The sequence below is a fragment of the Antennarius striatus genome, chromosome 5 (genome assembly GCF_040054535.1).
Source record: "Antennarius striatus isolate MH-2024 chromosome 5, ASM4005453v1, whole genome shotgun sequence".
Classification (NCBI taxonomy): domain Eukaryota; kingdom Metazoa; phylum Chordata; class Actinopteri; order Lophiiformes; family Antennariidae; genus Antennarius; species Antennarius striatus.
The window spans coordinates 26,600,791-26,618,966 of NC_090780.1; the positions used below are offsets into that span (position 1 = coordinate 26,600,791).

At 51.2% G+C, this 18,176-nt stretch overlaps 2 protein-coding genes across 5 annotated transcripts; one reads left to right on the top strand and one right to left on the bottom strand.

Moving 5' to 3' along the window:
• The first annotated feature begins 141 nt into the window (after positions 1-141).
• LOC137595934 (CMRF35-like molecule 1) lies at positions 142-12,465 on the top strand. 4 transcript variants are annotated; one of them, XM_068316307.1, is made up of 8 exons: positions 142-587; positions 651-962; positions 9,057-9,329; positions 9,419-9,730; positions 10,030-10,182; positions 10,645-10,725; positions 11,218-11,270; positions 11,442-12,465. In XM_068316307.1, exons 1-8 carry the CDS (start codon positions 548-550, stop codon positions 11,691-11,693), a joined length of 1,476 nt encoding a protein of 491 aa, XP_068172408.1. In that variant the 5' UTR covers positions 142-547; the 3' UTR covers positions 11,694-12,465. The 4 variants fall into 4 exon arrangements, 3 of the variants coding, with proteins under 3 accessions (XP_068172408.1, XP_068172409.1, XP_068172410.1); XM_068316308.1 differs by having other exon boundaries at positions 654-962; XR_011035478.1 differs by having other exon boundaries at positions 10,645-11,270; positions 11,442-11,537.
• Positions 12,466-12,609: 144 nt separating this feature from the next.
• sec13 (SEC13 homolog, nuclear pore and COPII coat complex component) lies at positions 12,610-16,693 on the bottom strand. The gene is made up of 9 exons (XM_068316312.1): positions 16,545-16,693; positions 16,344-16,388; positions 14,844-14,959; positions 14,619-14,770; positions 14,407-14,540; positions 14,203-14,336; positions 14,004-14,124; positions 13,354-13,500; positions 12,610-13,275 (listed from the first exon to the last, which is right to left on the bottom strand). Exons 1-9 carry the CDS (start codon positions 16,545-16,547, stop codon positions 13,165-13,167), a joined length of 963 nt encoding a protein of 320 aa, XP_068172413.1. The 5' UTR covers positions 16,548-16,693; the 3' UTR covers positions 12,610-13,164.
• Positions 16,694-18,176: the final 1,483 nt, after the last annotated feature.

The following is an 18,176-nucleotide window of genomic DNA, read 5'->3' on the forward strand; positions in this document are numbered from 1 at the left end:
ATTAATTCACCGATTAAAATACAGTAAATCGGGTTATTCATGTTACGGTGTGTGAAGTAATACACACTCAGTTTACACAAACAGTTGTAAGACCACAAATGATCCACAATCACACGAATACACCACGAAATAAGAGCTGAGAGGTGGGTAGTAGCACAATTTGACCACTAGAGGACCACAATCACTTTCCATTGGTTCTGGTCCATCCCAAACTGGACCTGGAGATTTAAAGGTCCCATATTGAGAGGACGAAGAGGAGAGAGAGGAGGTCCCTCTGGTCTGTGGAACTCTACCCTGTTTGCACCATGCTTGACTTCCTCTTTGTGGTTGTGTTCACGCTGGGCGGGGCTCCGATCACACAACCACTTCCTGTGAGCTGCAGTTCTCTCATGATCAAACCAAACAGCTCCAGAGAACCCAGAGCCGCCACAGCACCACCCCTTCCTCTCAGATTGAGGAAGAATCGGCATGGCAATACCAGAGAAGGAGGATGGGCAGTGCGGTAAGAATCCCCCACATGAGACCAGCCTGGACCGGATTGTGAACCATGAAGCCCGTCGCTCTGCTCGTCCTCTCCGTCGTCACAGGTAACGAGTCCAACGACCCCCCAGCCCCTAGGGTCACAGTGATATAAGCCTTCTCCTTCCTAGCAGGACACGTGGTCTCATCCCGGGTGAAGGGCTGCCAGGGGGGGTGGCTGGAGTTCATCTGCCGGTACCCGTCCCCACAGGCCCGGTACGACAGGATCGACCTACAACTTCCAAACCATCCCAAGATCTCCAGTTCCCAGAAGGATGTGTGGGAACCCAAAGGCAGCTTGTGGCTGTACCACAACACCTCCGCCGGGGCCCTCAGGGTGGCCCTCAGACAGCTGCAGCCAGACGCCTCCGGAGAGTACGAGTGCAAGTTCCACCCTCGCTCAAAACGGACAGAAGAGAACGAACGAGAGGTGGAGGTGGAGGGTAAGAACGTTTTCTGTTTGTCAGCATTTCTGGCTTTACCAGAAAGTCGCGCTGGGATCACAGCCCCCAAGGAGATCGCGTCCGTCATCACCCACGAGCAAACACCACAGGGTCTGGGTCCAGTCCAGCAGCCACCGCCATTTCTGTGATAACATGTTAAATCACACCTTCAGTCGCTTCCCTCATTGAAATCCTCAAAGTCGTAGAACACAAAGTAACTGAACAGGAAATCCAAAGCTGTTTAAGTCAGTCCACTGGACTATAAGAACGTTTTCTGAAGGCATTTCTTCTCTCATCCAAGAGGCTTCTTCAGTTCTGAAGGTGGCTGGTCTGGTCCCAGTTTAGTCGGTGCTCTTCACATGTCAACGACAGTAGTTAAAACCCATCTGGCTCTTCAAAGATGGTTGATGGGGGTTCCATGGGATGTCAAAGGGGAGTCGCTGAAATGCGAGTTTCACCTTTGTATACTAATGAGGGTCATTAGCATGAGACACATCACCTGGGTCAATCTACTGAGACAATCTTTTTGGGAGTATCAAAACGACCTGATTGTAAATGGGAGAAAGGTGATGTCACAGACCCCCCCATTCAGAGATGGCTTCTTTCACTCCTCTCTCAAACCATCTATCTTCCCTGTCCAAGATCTGAACATCGGTATCCTGAAATGAGTGTCCCTCTTCCTTGAGGGGGGGTTGGGGGGACAGACTGCTGAGCCCTGTCCTGATGAGTTTGCTCTTCTTTGTTGAGCCACACACCTGTGTAGTGGTTGTTTGGTTTCCCCTTTGACCCCCCGGTACCCCCATCAACCATCGTTGATTAGCCAGATGGGTTTCAGCTATGGGAGTTGTAATTAAAATAGCACTGACCACACCCCACAGGGTTAATAAAGTGACCACACCCATAAGCTGACCACACCCTAATGGGTTAATAAGATGACCACACCCCACAGGGGTAACAAACTGACCACACCCCACAGGGGTAATGAGCTGACCACACCCATAAACTGACCACACCCCACAGGGTTAATGAGCTGACCACACTCATAAACTGACCACACCCCACAGGGGTAATGAGCTGACCACACCCCACAGGGTTAATAAAACGGCCACACCCCACAGGGGTAATAAACTGACCACACCCATAAACTGACCACACCCCACAGGGGTAATGAGCTGAACACACCCCACAGGGTTAATAAACTGACCACACCCCACAGGGGTAATAAACTGACCACACCCCACAGGGTTAATAAACTGACCACACCCCACAGGGTTAATAAACTGACCACACCCCACAGGGTTAATGAGCTGACCACACCCATAAACTGACCACACCCCACAGGGGTAATGAGCTGACCACACCCATAAACTGACCACACCCCACAGGGTTAATAAACTGACCACACCCCACAGGGTTAATGAGCTGACCACACCCCACAGGGGTAATAAACTGACCACACCCCACAGGGGTAATGAGCTGACCACTGCCCACAGGGGTAATAAACTGACCACACCCCACAGGGGTAATGAGCTGACCACACCCCACAGGGGTAATAAACTGACCACACCCCACAGGGGTAATGAGCTGACCACACCCCACAGGGGCAATGAGCTGACCACACCCCACAGGGTTAATGAACTGACCACACCCCACAGGGGTAATGACCTGACCACACCCATAAACTGACCACACCCCACAGGGTTAATAAACTGACCACACCCCACAGAGTTAATGAGCTGACCACACCCCACAGGGGTAATAAACTGACCACACCCCACAGGGTTAATAAACTGACCACAACCCACAGGGGTAATAAACTGACCACACCCCACAGGGTTAATAAACTGACCACACCCCACAGGGGTAATAAACTGACCACACCCCACAGGGTTAATGAGCTGACCACACCCATAAACTGACCACACCCCACAGGGGTAATGAGCTGACCACACCCATAAACTGACCACACCCCACAGGGGTAATAAACTGACCACACCCCACAGGGTTAATGAGCTGACCACACCCCACAGGGGTAATAAACTGAGCACACCCCACAGGGTTAATGAGCTGACCACACCCCACAGGGGTAATAAACTGACCACACCCCACAGGGGCAATGAGCTGACCACACCCCACAGGGTTAATGAACTGACCACACCCCACAGGGGTAATGAGCTGACCACACCCCACAAACTGACCACACCCCACAGGGGTAATGAGCTGACCACACCCCACAGGGGTAATAAACTGACCACACCCCACAGGGTTAATGAGCTGACCACACCCATAAACTGACCACACCCCACAGGGGTAATGAGCTGACCACACCCCACAGGGTTAATAAAACGGCCACACCCCACAGGGGTAATAAACTGACCACACCCCACAGGGTTAATAAACTGACCACACCCCACAGGGTTAATAAACTGACCACACCCCACAGGGTTAATGAGCTGACCACACCCATAAACTGACCACACCCCACAGGGGTAATGAGCTGACCACACCCATAAACTGACCACACCCCACAGGGTTAATAAACTGACCACACCCCACAGGGTTAATGAGCTGACCACACCCCACAGGGGTAATAAACTGACCACACCCCACAGGGGTAATGAGCTGACCACTGCCCACAGGGGTAATAAATTGACCACACCCCACAGGGGTAATGAGCTGACCACAACCCACAGGGGTAATAAACTGACCACACTCCACAGGGTTAATGAACTGACCACACCCCACAGGGTTAATGAACTGACCACACCCCACAGGGGTAATGAGCTGACCACACCCCACAGGGGTAATAAACTGACCACATCCCACAGGGTTAATGAGCTGACCACACCCATAAACTGACCACACCCCACAGGGGTAATGACCTGACCACACCCATAAACTGACCACACCCCACAGGGTTAATAAACTGACCACACCCCACAGAGTTAATGAGCTGACCACACCCCACAGGGGTAATAAACTGACCACACCCCACAGGGGTAATGAGCTGACCACTGCCCACAGGGGTAATAAACTGACCACACCCCACAGGGGTAATGAGCTGACCACACCCCACAGGGGTAATAAACTGACCACACCCCACAGGGGTAATGAGCTGACCACACCCCACAGGGTTAATAAAGTGACCACACCCATAAGCTGACCACACCCTAATGGGTTAATAAGATGACCACACCCCACAGGGGTAACATACTGACCACACCCCACAGGGTTAATGAGCTGACCACACCCATAAACTGACCACACCCCACAGGGTTAATGAGCTGACCACACCCATAAACTGACCACACCCCACAGGGGTAATAAAACGGCCACACCCCACAGGGTTAATGAGCTGACCACACCCATAAACTGACCACACCCCACAGGGTTAATGAGCCGACCACACCCCACAGGGGTAATAAACTGACCACACCCCACAGGGGTAATGAGCTGACCACACCCATAAACTGACCACACCCCACAGGGTTAATAAACTGACCACACCCCACAGAGTTAATGAGCTGACCACACCCCACAGGGGTAATAAACTGACCACACCCCACAGGGGTAATGAGCTGACCACTGCCCACAGGGGTAATAAACTGACCACACCCCACAGGGGTAATGAGCTGACCACACCCCACAGGGGTAATAAACTGACCACACCCCACAGGGGTAATGAGCTGACCACACCCCACAGGGGTAATAAACTGACCACACCCCACAGGGTAAATGAGCTGACCACACCCTACAGGGGTAATAAACTGACCACACCCCACAGGGGTAATGAGCTGACCACACCCCACAGGGTTAATGAACTGACCACACCCCACAGGGGTAATGAGCTGACCACTGCCCACAGGGGTAATAAACTGACCACACCCCACAGGGGTAATGAGCTGACCACACCCCACAGGGGTAATAAACTGACCACACCCCACAGGGGTAATGAGCTGACCACACCCCACAGGGGTAATAAACTGACCACACCCCACAGGGTAAATGAGCTGACCACACCCCACAGGGTTAATGAGCTGACCACACCCATAAACTGACCACACCCCACAGGGGTAATGAGCTGACCACACCCATAAACTGACCACACCCCACAGGGTTAATGAGCTGACTACACCCCACAGGGGTAATAAACTGACCACACCCCACAGGGGTAATAAACTGACCACACCCCACAGGGGTAATGAGCTGACCACACCCCACAGGGGTAATAAACTGACCACACCCCACAGGGTAAATAAACTGACCACACCCCACAGGGTAAATGAGCTGACCACACCCCACAGGGGTAATAAACTGACCACACCCCACAGGCGTAATGAGCTGACCACACCCCACAGGGTTAATGAACTGACCACACCCCACAGGGGTAATGAGCTGACCACTGCCCACAGGGGTAATAAACTGACCACACCCCACAGGGGTAATGAGCTGACCACACCCCACAGGGGTAATAAACTGACCACACCCCACAGGGTTAATGAGCTGACCACACCCCACAGGGGTAATAAACTGACCACACCCCACAGGGGTAATGAGCTGACCACACCCATAAACTGACCACACCCCACAGGGTTAATGAGCCGACCACACCCCACAGGGGTAATAAACTGACCACACCCCACAGGGGTAATGAGCTGACCACACCCATAAACTGACCACACCCCACAGGGTTAATAAACTGACCACACCCCACAGAGTTAATGAGCTGACCACACCCCACAGGGTAAATGAGCTGACCACACCCCACAGGGGTAATAAACTGACCACACCCCACAGGGTTAATGAGCTGACCACACCCCACAGGGGTAATAAACTGACCACACCCCACAGGGGTAATGAGCTGACCACACCCATAAACTGACCACACCCCACAGGGTTAATGAGCCGACCACACCCCACAGGGGTAATAAACTGACCACACCCCACAGGGGTAATGAGCTGACCACTGCCCACAGGGGTAATAAACTGACCACACCCCACAGGGGTAATGAGCTGACCACACCCCACAGGGGTAATAAACTGACCACACCCCACAGGGGTAATGAGCTGACCACACCCCATAGGGGTAATAAACTGACCACACCCCACAGGGGTAATGAGCTGACCACACCCCACAGGGGTAATAAACTGACCACACCCCACAGGGGTAATGAGCTGACCACACCCCACAGGGTTAATGAACTGACCACACCCCACAGGGGTAATGAGCTGACCACACCCCACAAACTGACCACACCCCACAGGGGTAATGAGCTGACCACACCCCACAGGGGTAATAAACTGACCACACCCCACAGGGTTAATGAGCTGACCACACCCATAAACTGACCACACCCCACAGGGTTAATGAGCCGACCACACCCCACAGGGGTAATAAACTGACCACACCCCACAGGGGTAATGAGCTGACCACACCCATAAACTGACCACACCCCACAGAGTTAATGAGCTGACCACACCCCACAGGGTAAATGAGCTGACCACACCCCACAGGGGTAATAAACTGACCACACCCCACAGGGTTAATGAGCTGACCACACCCCACAGGGGTAATAAACTGACCACACCCCACAGGGGTAATGAGCTGACCACACCCATAAACTGACCACACCCCACAGGGTTAATGAGCCGACCACACCCCACAGGGGTAATAAACTGACCACACCCCACAGGGGTAATGAGCTCACCACACCCCACAGGGGTAATAAACTGACCACACCCCACAGGGGTAATGAGCTGACCACACCCCATAGGGGTAATAAACTGACCACACCCCACAGGGGTAATGAGCTGACCACACCCCACAGGGTTAATGAACTGACCACACCCCACAGGGGTAATGAGCTGACCACACCCCACAGGGGTAATGAGCTGACCACACCCCACAGGGGTAATAAACTGACCACACCCCACAGGGTTAATGAGCTGACCACACCCATAAACTGACCACACCCCACAGGGTTAATGAGCCGACCACACCCCACAGGGGTAATAAACTGACCACACCCCACAGGGGTAATGAGCTGACCACACCCATAAACTGACCACACCCCACAGGGTTAATGAACTGACCACACCCCACAGGGGTAATGAGCTGACCACTGCCCACAGGGGTAATAAACTGACCACACCCCACAGGGGTAATGAGCTGACCACACCCCACAGGGGTAATAAACTGACCACACCCCACAGGGGTAATGAGCTGACCACACCCCACAGGGGTAATAAACTGACCACACCCCACAGGGCAAATGAGCTGACCACACCCCACAGGGGTAATAAACTGACCACACCCCACAGGGTTAATGAGCTGACGACACCCCACAGGGGTAATAAACTGACCACACCCCACAGGGGTAATGAGCTGACCACACCCATAAACTGACCACACCCCACAGGGTTAATGAGCCGACCACACCCCACAGGGGTAATAAACTGACCACACCCCACAGGGGTAATGAGCTGACCACTGCCCACAGGGGTAATAAACTGACCACACCCCACAGGGGTAATGAGCTGACCACACCCCACAGGGGTAATAAACTGACCACACCCCACAGGGGTAATGAGCTGACCACACCCCATAGGGGTAATAAACTGACCACACCCCACAGGGGTAATGAGCTGACCACACCCCACAGGGGTAATAAACTGACCACACCCCACAGGGGTAATGAGCTGACCACACCCATAAACTGACCACACCCCACAGGGTTAATGAACTGACCACACCCCACAGGGGTAATGAGCTGACCACACCCCACAAACTGACCACACCCCACAGGGGTAATGAGCTGACCACACCCCACAGGGGTAATAAACTGACCACACCCCACAGGGTTAATGAGCTGACCACACCCATAAACTGACCACACCCCACAGGGTTAATGAGCCGACCACACCCCACAGGGGTAATAAACTGACCACACCCCACAGGGGTAATGAGCTGACCACACCCCACAGGGGTAATGAGCTGACCACACCCCACAGGGGTAATAAACTGACCACACCCCACAGGGGTAATAAACTGACCACACCCCACAGGGTTAATGAACTGACCAGACCCCACAGGGGTAATGAGCTGACCACACCCCACAAACTGACCACACCCCACAGGGGTAATGAGCTGACCACTGCCCACAGGGGTAATAAACTGACCACACCCCACAGGGGTAATGAGCTGACCACACCCCACAGGGGTAATAAACTGACCACACCCCACAGGGGTAATGAGCTGACCACACCCCACAGGGGTAATAAACTGACCACACCCCACAGGGGTAATGAGCTGACCACACCCCACAGGGGTAATAAACTGACCACACCCCACAGGGGTAATAAACTGACCACACCCCACAGGGTTAATGAACTGACCACACCCCACAGGGGTAATGAGCTGACCACTGCCCACAGGGGTAATAAACTGACCACACCCCACAGGGGTAATGAGCTGACCACACCCCACAGGGGTAATAAACTGACCACACCCCACAGGGGTAATGAGTTGACCACACCCCACAGGGGTAATAAACTGACCACACCCCACAGGGGTAATAAACTGACCACACCCCACAGGGTTAATGAACTGACCACACCCCACAGGGGTAATGAGCTGACCACACCCCACAGGGTTAATGAACTGACCACACCCCACAGGGGTAATGAGCTGACCACTGCCCACAGGGGTAATAAACTGACCACACCCCACAGGGGTAATGAGCTGACCACACCCCACAGGGGTAATAAACTGACCACACCCCACAGGGGTAATGAGCTGACCACTGCCCACAGGGGTAATAAACTGACCACACCCCACAGGGGTAATGAGCTGACCACACCCCACAGGGGTAATAAACTGACCACACCCCACAGGGGTAATGAGCTGACCACACCCCACAGGGGTAATGAGCTGGGACCAGACCAGCCACCTTCAGAACTGAAGAAGCCTCTTGATGGGAGGAGAAACGTCTACAAGAAACTTTCTGAAGGTCCAGTGGACTGATTGGAGAACCATGACCTGGAGAACTGAGAACCTACACAAACACGTTCAACATGAAATGTTTTCTACTGCAGTGGCAAACTGCCTGAGGACCTTTGAGCAAACTGCATACAGATCAGCTCCAACAACCATCACCTGCAGCCATCCTGAAGGAAGAAAGTTCTTCTGCAAAGACAGAGAGTCAATCTGTGAGGAGATTGAATTAAATGGGACTCACACCAACACCCACCCCAACCTCCAGCTGTCCATCAGCGACGTGTCCTCCAGCGACGCTGGTGTCTACTGGTGTGGACTGGAGTCCGGACTTTCCCGGGCGTCGATCACAAGAACGCAGCTACAGGTTGAAGGTGGGTCTGTTTCCACTCCACTCACTGATGTTCTCGCTGGTTGTCTGTGGAACTTTCTGTTGAACCTTCGCTGCTGTGTCCACGTCCAGACGTCACCACCGTCACAGAGTCTCCAGCTGCTGGACAGACTCTGACCTACTGGCTTTCCTACCCTGAAGGCCTACCGATAAAGAAGTTCCTCTGTAAGGGTGCAGACCCGTCGTCATGCCAACCTCTAGTCAGCACAGCCCAAACCAAACAGAGCTCACGCTTCACCATCAGTGACAGGAAGGAGCAGAGGAACCTCACGGTGACGCTGAGACAGGTGGCGCCGGATGACAGCGGGACGTACTGGTGTGGAGCCCAGAGCACCGACGCCCGCCGGAGCGACCGCTTCCTCCTCAGACTCCAGCTGATGGTCGGTGAGTGTTCCCCAGACCACATGGGGGCCGGTGAGTGTTCCCCAGACCACATGGGGGTCGGTGAGTGTTCCCCAGACCCACATGGGGGTCGGTGAGTGTTCCCCAGACCCACATGGGGGTCGGTGAGTGTTCCCCAGACCCACATGGGGGTCGGTGAGTTTTCACCAACCCCGTTCTGAATAAGCTCAGATCCGTAAGAGCCACTGACCCAGGTGGATGTGAGCTCAGAGCTCACAGGAGAGGTTTCTTTTACCAAAACTGTTTCCCTGTGTTCTAAACCTCGTCTGGGATGTATTCAGAACCTCCAGCACCAACTGGACCATCTGGGATGTATTCAGAACCTCCAGCACCAACTGGACCATCTGGGATGTATTCAGAACCTCCAGCACCAACTGGACCATCTGGGATGTATTCAGAACCTCCAGCACCAACCGGACCTTCTGAGAGTGATGGTGAGAACAACAGGACTGAGCTTTATGTTCACGTGGCGAATAAATGATGAAGATGATGGTGATGGTATGGTGATGATGATGATGATGGTGATGGTGATGGTGATGGTGATGGTGATGGTATGATGGTGATGATGATGATGATGATGATGATGATGATGATGATGATGATGGTCATGGTATGGTGATGATGATGATGATGATGATGATGATGATGATGATGATGATGATGATGATGGTGATGGTATGGTGATGATGATGATGATGGTGATGGTATGGTGGTGATGATGATGATGATGATGATGATGATGATGATGATGATGATGATGATGATGATGGTGATGGTATGGTGATGATGATGATGATGATGATGATGATGATGGTGATGGTGATGGTATGGTGATGATGATGATGATGATGATGATGATGATGATGATGATGATGATGTGATCTTCTCTGTTGCAGGCGACTCTTGGTCAGCATTAATCGTAGTGGCAATCGTCTGTGTTCCAGTGACTGTGATCGTTTTTGTCCTCGCCTACAAACGTAAAATCACATGAAATGAAACCAAACGTTTATGTAGATAATCGGTTCTTCACGTTACCATGGTTACCCAAAGCTGTTCAAGTCAATCCTCAGTTCTAAAGAAACCTCCTGGATCAGAGGAGAAACATCTTCAGGAAACTTTCCTAAAGTACATTGGAATAATTTAAACAGTTTTGGAGAACCACATGACCATAAAGGCTCTCAGGCAGAGTGAATGACTGACTGACTGACTGACTGACTGACTGACTGAATGAATGAATGAATTTTTGAGGTTCTTTCAAGACTTTTTGTGGTGCTTTTATGACTTTTTCAGGTGCTTTCAGGACTTTTTAGGCGATTTCAGGACCTTTTGAGTCGCTTTCAGGACTCTGAGATGCTTTTAGGACTTTTTGAGACGCTATAAGAACTGTCCTCTCAGGATGTCCCGTGGATGAAAGATTTTCACTAATGAATTTAATCCCCTTCTTTCCCTTCACCTTTCTGAACTGATAGGATACAGGAACTCTAAAAATGCCCAGATTGGAACAGCAGAAGAAATCGAAGAGGTGAGTACCATGATTGGCATCAGCAGACCGGGACACAGGTAGAACCTGTGGTACCGGTCGGGTCTGAGAGGGAACCAGGACAGTGGAAGCAACCAGGCAGCATGGGAAGATTGTTCATGGTTCAGGTGACGATGTTCATGTCACGCCATGTTCTTTGCTGTGTCCTCTTAGGATGGAGCCTATGAGAAGATACAAGAGCGCCCCCCAGAGTTCGATGCCAGAGCTACACTTCAAACCATTTACGTCACTGCTGGTCCCCCCACAGTCAAGGTGACGCTTCAGCCCGTGTCTGGTGAAGTTAGAGGTCAGACCAGTTTGACCACGGGCCCCAACCAGCAACCCACCCCCCTAAATGTCAGTCATCCAGCCAGACCTCTTGAAGACCCCGTCTACTCCACCATCAGTGAGCCACAGAACCCCTGACCAGGGTCCTACAGCTTTCATGTCTGAACCAGCTAAGCCAATCTGCCATGAAGCTCATGTGTTCCGCTCTGGTCTACAACCTAGGAGCAGAGCTCAGAATTCCCCCAAAGGAGACCCTCAGGGATCTGACCCTCGCCCAGGAAGGTAGAGCAAATAATGTCTCACTATGGTAAACACTCCTTCATGAAAAAAACCCATCCTGGGACCTGGGGATGATGTGAATCACCACTAGAACCTGATAGGATGGTCTGTGGGCCTCAACTCCAACCCTAACTCCAACCTTGCGGGTGGACAAACCAGTGGACTTCTTTGTTCCCCATCTTTGTATTGCATAAATTAAATAAAGCTCAGCTGATGTTTGTCCATGATTGGACCGTCTCATTCAGCAGGAATGTTCCACATCCTTCATGTAATTGGACCGTCTTATTAAGGCGCTTACAGGACTGTCTCATAAGTAAAACTTTATTATTTCTCAACTTTCAACTCAATAAATGTTATTTAATATTATACTCCTTCTCATTACATTTTTTCTCAGTACTAGGGCAACACCAAACTAGGGTAAAGCTAACAACCTGAGTCAAAGATAAATACAAGAATTCACTAAATGGTCAGTTAGCCTAGTTAGCATTAAAAATGGCGACTTTTTAGAAGACAATTAAATTATGAAAATCTTTGAGTCTACTGAGACAGGCGAGTCTTCTGAGGGATAGGTGAGCCTATTGAGGGACAAGTGAAGGCCTGGTGAGTCAACTGTGGGACAGGTGGGTCTACTGAGGGACAGGTGAGTCTATTGAGGGACAAGTGAAGGCCTGGTGAGTCAACTGTGGGTCAGGTGGGTCTACTGAGAGACAGGTGAGTCTACTGAGGGACAGGTGAGTCTACTGAGGGACAGCTGTGGCCACACAAAACAACCGGATCATTTTTTACAGATTAGTTTAATTACATCAAATATGAAAAACATGATATTTGTGATGGAAAAGAAAACCTAAAAACTGCTGATCAGAACTCATTTACAGTTGTCTTGGCAACAGTCATTCACTGGCTGCCATAGCAACGGAGGCTGCTCAGGTTCTGACCTCGAAGTATCTGAGGGACATTTATGACCGATGGGTTGCTATAGAAACCATTTGTTTTGTTTGAGGAGCCAATCAGATCGTTTCTTGCACCCAGAATAACAAAGTCATCCCGGGGGCTGTTCGTCTTTATTTTTAGGGGCAGTTTGGATCAACCAGTGGTTCTATCCTCCACGGGTGGGGGTGGAATGTTTCAGGAGCAGAGCATCATGGGAGAGGATTGAGGCCTCACACTTTACCCTGAATCCTATTTGGATTAAACTGAACATCAATCCTGGCCAAACAGGAAGTGACATCATAAACATCTGAGAAGACAGCAAAGAAAGCAGCTGAGCGGGTGTGGCCGTTGGTTCTACTGTCCGCCCTGTTTGGCCCTGGGAGGGGTGGGCGTGGCCACGTCACTGTTCACTCTGCTGGGTGTCTGTGATGGTGGAGACGGCGCCCTGGCCCTTGCTGACATCACTGATACACGCCCACTGACCGTCCATGGACTCCTTCCACAACGTCACCTGCAAAAACACACCTGATCAGCGTCTGCCGGGCGGCCCCGCCCAGGAAGTTGCCTGCCCAGGAAGCAGTAAGTCTACCTTGTTGTCCCCTCCAGACACAGCCAGGATGTTGCCGGTGATGGACCAGCTGACGTGCCACACCACGTCGTTGAACTTGTGGAGCAGTTTGGCGGTCCAGGTGTTTCCGGCGGGGTCGTCACACGTCCAGATGAACACCCGTCCGTCCTGTGCCCAAAAAAAAAACGCTTCCAGTCACGGCGGGAGTCGCCCGTGTCCTCCAGTCGTCAGCGGCGACCGGGGGGCAGCTCTCAAACACACCTGATCTCCAGTCAGCTCCAGTGGAGCCACGGCGCCAACGTAAGCATGAACCCAGGGAAGGTGAGCGGCGTCTCCACTAGAGGGAGCTCTGCTCACATCCCTTTGGAAGCTGCTGAAGCTGATCTGAACCCAGACCTGAACTTAGACCCTAACCCTAACCTAAACATCTCCAGATGGACCCCTGCCAACAGGCCAGTCCTGACTGGTCGGGAATGGATCACATGACCTTCTGTCCATCCGGTCTCCATGCTCTGCAGCCAACGGAGGCCCTTTCTGATTATTCGTAAAATAATAGTAATAATAATAACGGTAATGATAATAACAACAATAATACTGGGTCAGCAGTTTTATGACCCCCCTGTCCAAGTAACCTCATTTGACCCGGAGGTGTTTACTCCAGTAAATCTGACCTGGGAGCAGCTGGCGATGGTGCTGGTGGGGAGACCAATCGATGGGGCCCAGCCGACGTCTCTCACCCAATCGCTGTGAGCCTCCAGCTTCTGGTCCTCCTTCCACTGGCCGTCTTCCTCTCTGGGGGCGGGACAGGGTCAACCATCTGGGTGTCTTTCTGTGAAGCTTTGGGGGGGACAACTCAGAACACAAACTTACTTCCAGATCTTGACCAGGTTGTCGCAGCCCCCGGACACGAAGCGCTTCACGTAGTTGGGCTTCTGTCCAGACGGCTGGTCGATCAGGCTGCCTGGGACCACGGCGGGGGCCCAGCTCACCGCGTTGCATCCGATCTGCAGCAAAGCGGCGACCGAGTTGACCGACGGAGACCAATCCAAGTGCAGCAGCAGCAGCGACACTCACCGTGTGAGCGTTGCTGATCTTCTTGATGTCCCACTGCTGGTCCCCGGTGAAGGTCAGGAGGGAAATGGCTCCGTCGGAGCTCCCACAGGCCAGGATCAGCCCAAAGTCGTAGGGCCCCCAGCAGACAGAGTTCACTAGGGGCCAACGCAAAACACTGTGGTCAGAGCGGCGACACGGGACAGGGTGTCTCCTGTGTGGACGCCTGGACCCACCTGACGACTCGTGGCCCGTGTACTCATACATCTTGTCCCAGGACCCGTTCTCCTCCTTCCAGATGATGACTTTCCGGTCGTAGGAGCAGGAGGCCAGGACGTTGCCAAACATGGGGTGAGCCCAGGCCACCTGCCACACGGGCCCCTCGTGGCTACGGAGCACAGAGGAACATTCAGAGGTCCAGAGGAACAGTTGTGAAGTGACAGACAGCGGCTGCTTCTCACCCCCGGAGGTCCGCCACCAGGATCTGCCCTCCGTTCCTCACATCAAAGATCTTCACGGTGCGGTCGGAGGAGCAGGTGGCCAGTCGCGTGCCGTAGTAGTCCATCTGGGCATCGTGCTGAAACAGGAGCAGACACCTGAAGCCACGCCTCCTGACCTGTCACTACCTCAGCCAAACCAATCAAAAGAAGAGCAGCTCCACCTAAATCCATCAGGCCTGATAGGCTGACCCCTGTCACGTGACTCCTGGACCATGAAAACCTGCTCCTGGAATCTGGATCGCACTGGTCTCATGACTGGTTCTAGGTTTCACTGATGGGGGTTCCTTCTAGATCTAGACCAGGGACTATATCTGAGTCCAGCTTCTTCCCCACTGCAGTCAGCCTCATGAACAATGCCTGCCCCCCCCCCCCCCCAGGTAACCATCTGCCCCTGACCACCCTGCAAAGACAGTTTACTCTTTGGACTTCTCTTCTTCGCCTGTATACACCATAAATATCACATCACACCGTAATGTAAATTGTAAATACTTTGTTATTCCTCCTGATTGCTTCTCGTCCACCTTTCAATGCACCGACACCGCGTCAAGTTCCTCGTATGGAAAACTTTACTGGACTCGGAAATAAAACTTTTTCTGATTCTGATGATTGGATCACTTTCAGATACAACCTGATACAACCTCAGTTTGGATTTTTAGTTTTTGTCATTTGGTGAATTCCTGTGATCCAGAACATAACCTGGAATCCGGATCAGTCTCCAGATGTGAGTCCGATCAGCACCAGATTCTGAGGCACTAGTCCACAGCAGACCCCTACAGAACCTGTTCCAGAACCTCTAGAGGAATCTTGTGGACAGTTATGTTAGCTATGTTAGCTGTTAGCTATGGACAGCAACATTAAGACCCCGTTCAGACTGTGTGACGTCATATAATTGCGACACCGGCACCAAGAACTACGTCAAACCTGAAGTTTTGTTACCATGGCGATATCAGTCTGGTAGAGGTGAAAACACACACCAGACATCGTTAACGTCTCCCGTGTTTTAACGCTCTGTAATGCGACGCTCTTCCTTCTGGCGCCTTGCTCTCCCGTCGCGGATATGATGTCCCGTCCCGCCGTATCTGATCGGAGTGTTTGGATCTGTTCAGACTGAGACTCATCTGTCCATAACTGATATGAAACTACCTCCAGAATGTGGTTTCAGTCCGTCACGCAAAAATCCGTATAGGACTGTTCAGACTACAAACGAGACATGCGACATCAATCTGGATGGGATGGAAATCGGATATAGGTGACCAGTCTGAACAGGGGTCAGGTGCTGCTGTAAAGGAAACGAACTTTAGTTTCTATTTAACTACATAATAATAAACCGGGGCCACTGAGGGAAGAACACATCACCGAGTCAAACCTGGACAGGAACTAGAACCCGGATCCGCGCTCACATCCGGGCGTCGATCTGAAGAATGCTAATGCTAACGTTAGCTGCAGGACGTCACAACTTACGATCATATCCTCGTGGGAGGTGTCCACGGTGTTGATGACAGAAACCTGGAACGACACAGAATTAGCACCGAACGCTGACGCGGACCGGCGTTAGCCTCTGCGGGCCGGTAGCATGCTAACATGCTAAAGGGCTAACATGCAGGCAGCTACTCATGCTACACATCAAACACCTGAACGGCGTCTGACTCTGACGTCACTCACCATTTCCACAGCAAACCTGGAAACACTGAGGACAGTTCTACTCAAACCGAACCAACCTTCAGCCCAACCGACCCGACGTGGCAACAACTACCGAGAGGCGCTTCCTGCCGGCGTGCGTCAGCAGAGAGGACCGGCGGAAACTGGAAATAACGAAGGTTCCGGATGAAACTCACAGCCGATTTAACAAACTTATAAAGAATAACACGTGAAAAATAGATTTTAAGGTAATAAATATTACGATTATATAGCTTACAATAATTTTTAAATCTATTTAAATACATATAAAACAATCAGTAAATATGACTTTAAAAAAAAAATTACATACTGTAATGATCCCCTAGGGGTAATTAATAGCATTTAGTGTTAATAAATCTCTCATTTATGTGTATGTTGTGTACATTTAATACCAACATGGTCACATTCACCCGAGATGTGTGAGGGAACGCTATCGCAGGTCCTTCCTGCCCACGGCCGTCAGACTATACAACCAGCAGTCCTCCCAGCAGACCACTCAAAGAACTCACCAAACTCCAAGAACAAAACGTTCTAATTCTGGATGATCAATGTAAACATCAGCCTGTAGTGTATATCTTTTGATGTGTGAATATAATGTACATTCAGATAATATATGTTAATATGTTTCCAATATGTGAATATGTAAATTTCATGTTGCAGATTTTAATATGTATATTAACTATTTATGTTTGACCCCCCCCCCCCCCCCCCCGCTGCCACGATTGCACAAATATCCCCACAGTGGGACAATAAAGGTCTATTATTATTATTATTTAGTAATTAATGCTAGTAATGTAGCCACAAGAGGACACAAGCCAGTGTCTTATTGTGCCGGTCCCAAGCCCGGATAAATACAGAGGGTTGCGTCAGGAAGGGCATCCGGCGTAAAACTTTTGACAAATCAAAGATGCGAATCAAACCTATGACTTCCATACCGGATCGGTCGAGGCCCGGGTTAACAACGACCGCCATCGGCGCTGTTGACCTACAGGGCGCCGGTGGAAATTGGATTACTGTTGGTCGAAGAAGGAGAGGAGGAAAGTGCGTTCGCACGAAGAAAGAGAAGAGGAACACCAAGAGTATAGGACTGAGAGTAGGGACGTTGAATGTTGGAACTATGACAGGAAAAGGAAGAGAGTTGGTTGACATGATGCAGAGAAGGAAGGTAGACATACTGTGTGTCCAGGAGACCAGGTGGAAAGGTAGCAAAGCTAGAAGTTTAGGAGCAGGGTTGAAGTTGTTCTATCATGGTGTAGATGGGAAGAGAAATGGAGTAGGAGTTATCTTGAAGGAGGAGTTTGTTAGGAATGTCCTGGAGGTCAAAAGAGTGTCAGATAGAGTGATGAGTCTGAAGCTAGAAATAGAAGGTGTGATGTTCAATGTTGTTAGCGGGTATGCTCCACAGGTAGGATGTGAGCTGGAGGAGAAGGAGAAATTCTGGTCGGACTTTGACGAAATGATGCAGAGCATGCCTAGAAGTGAGAGAGTTGTCATTGGAGCAGACTTCAATGGACATGTTGGTGCAGGAAACAGAGGTGATGAGGAGGTGATGGGCAGGTTTGGTATCCAGGAGAGGAACGCAGAAGGACAGATGGTAGTTGACTTTGCAAAAAGGAT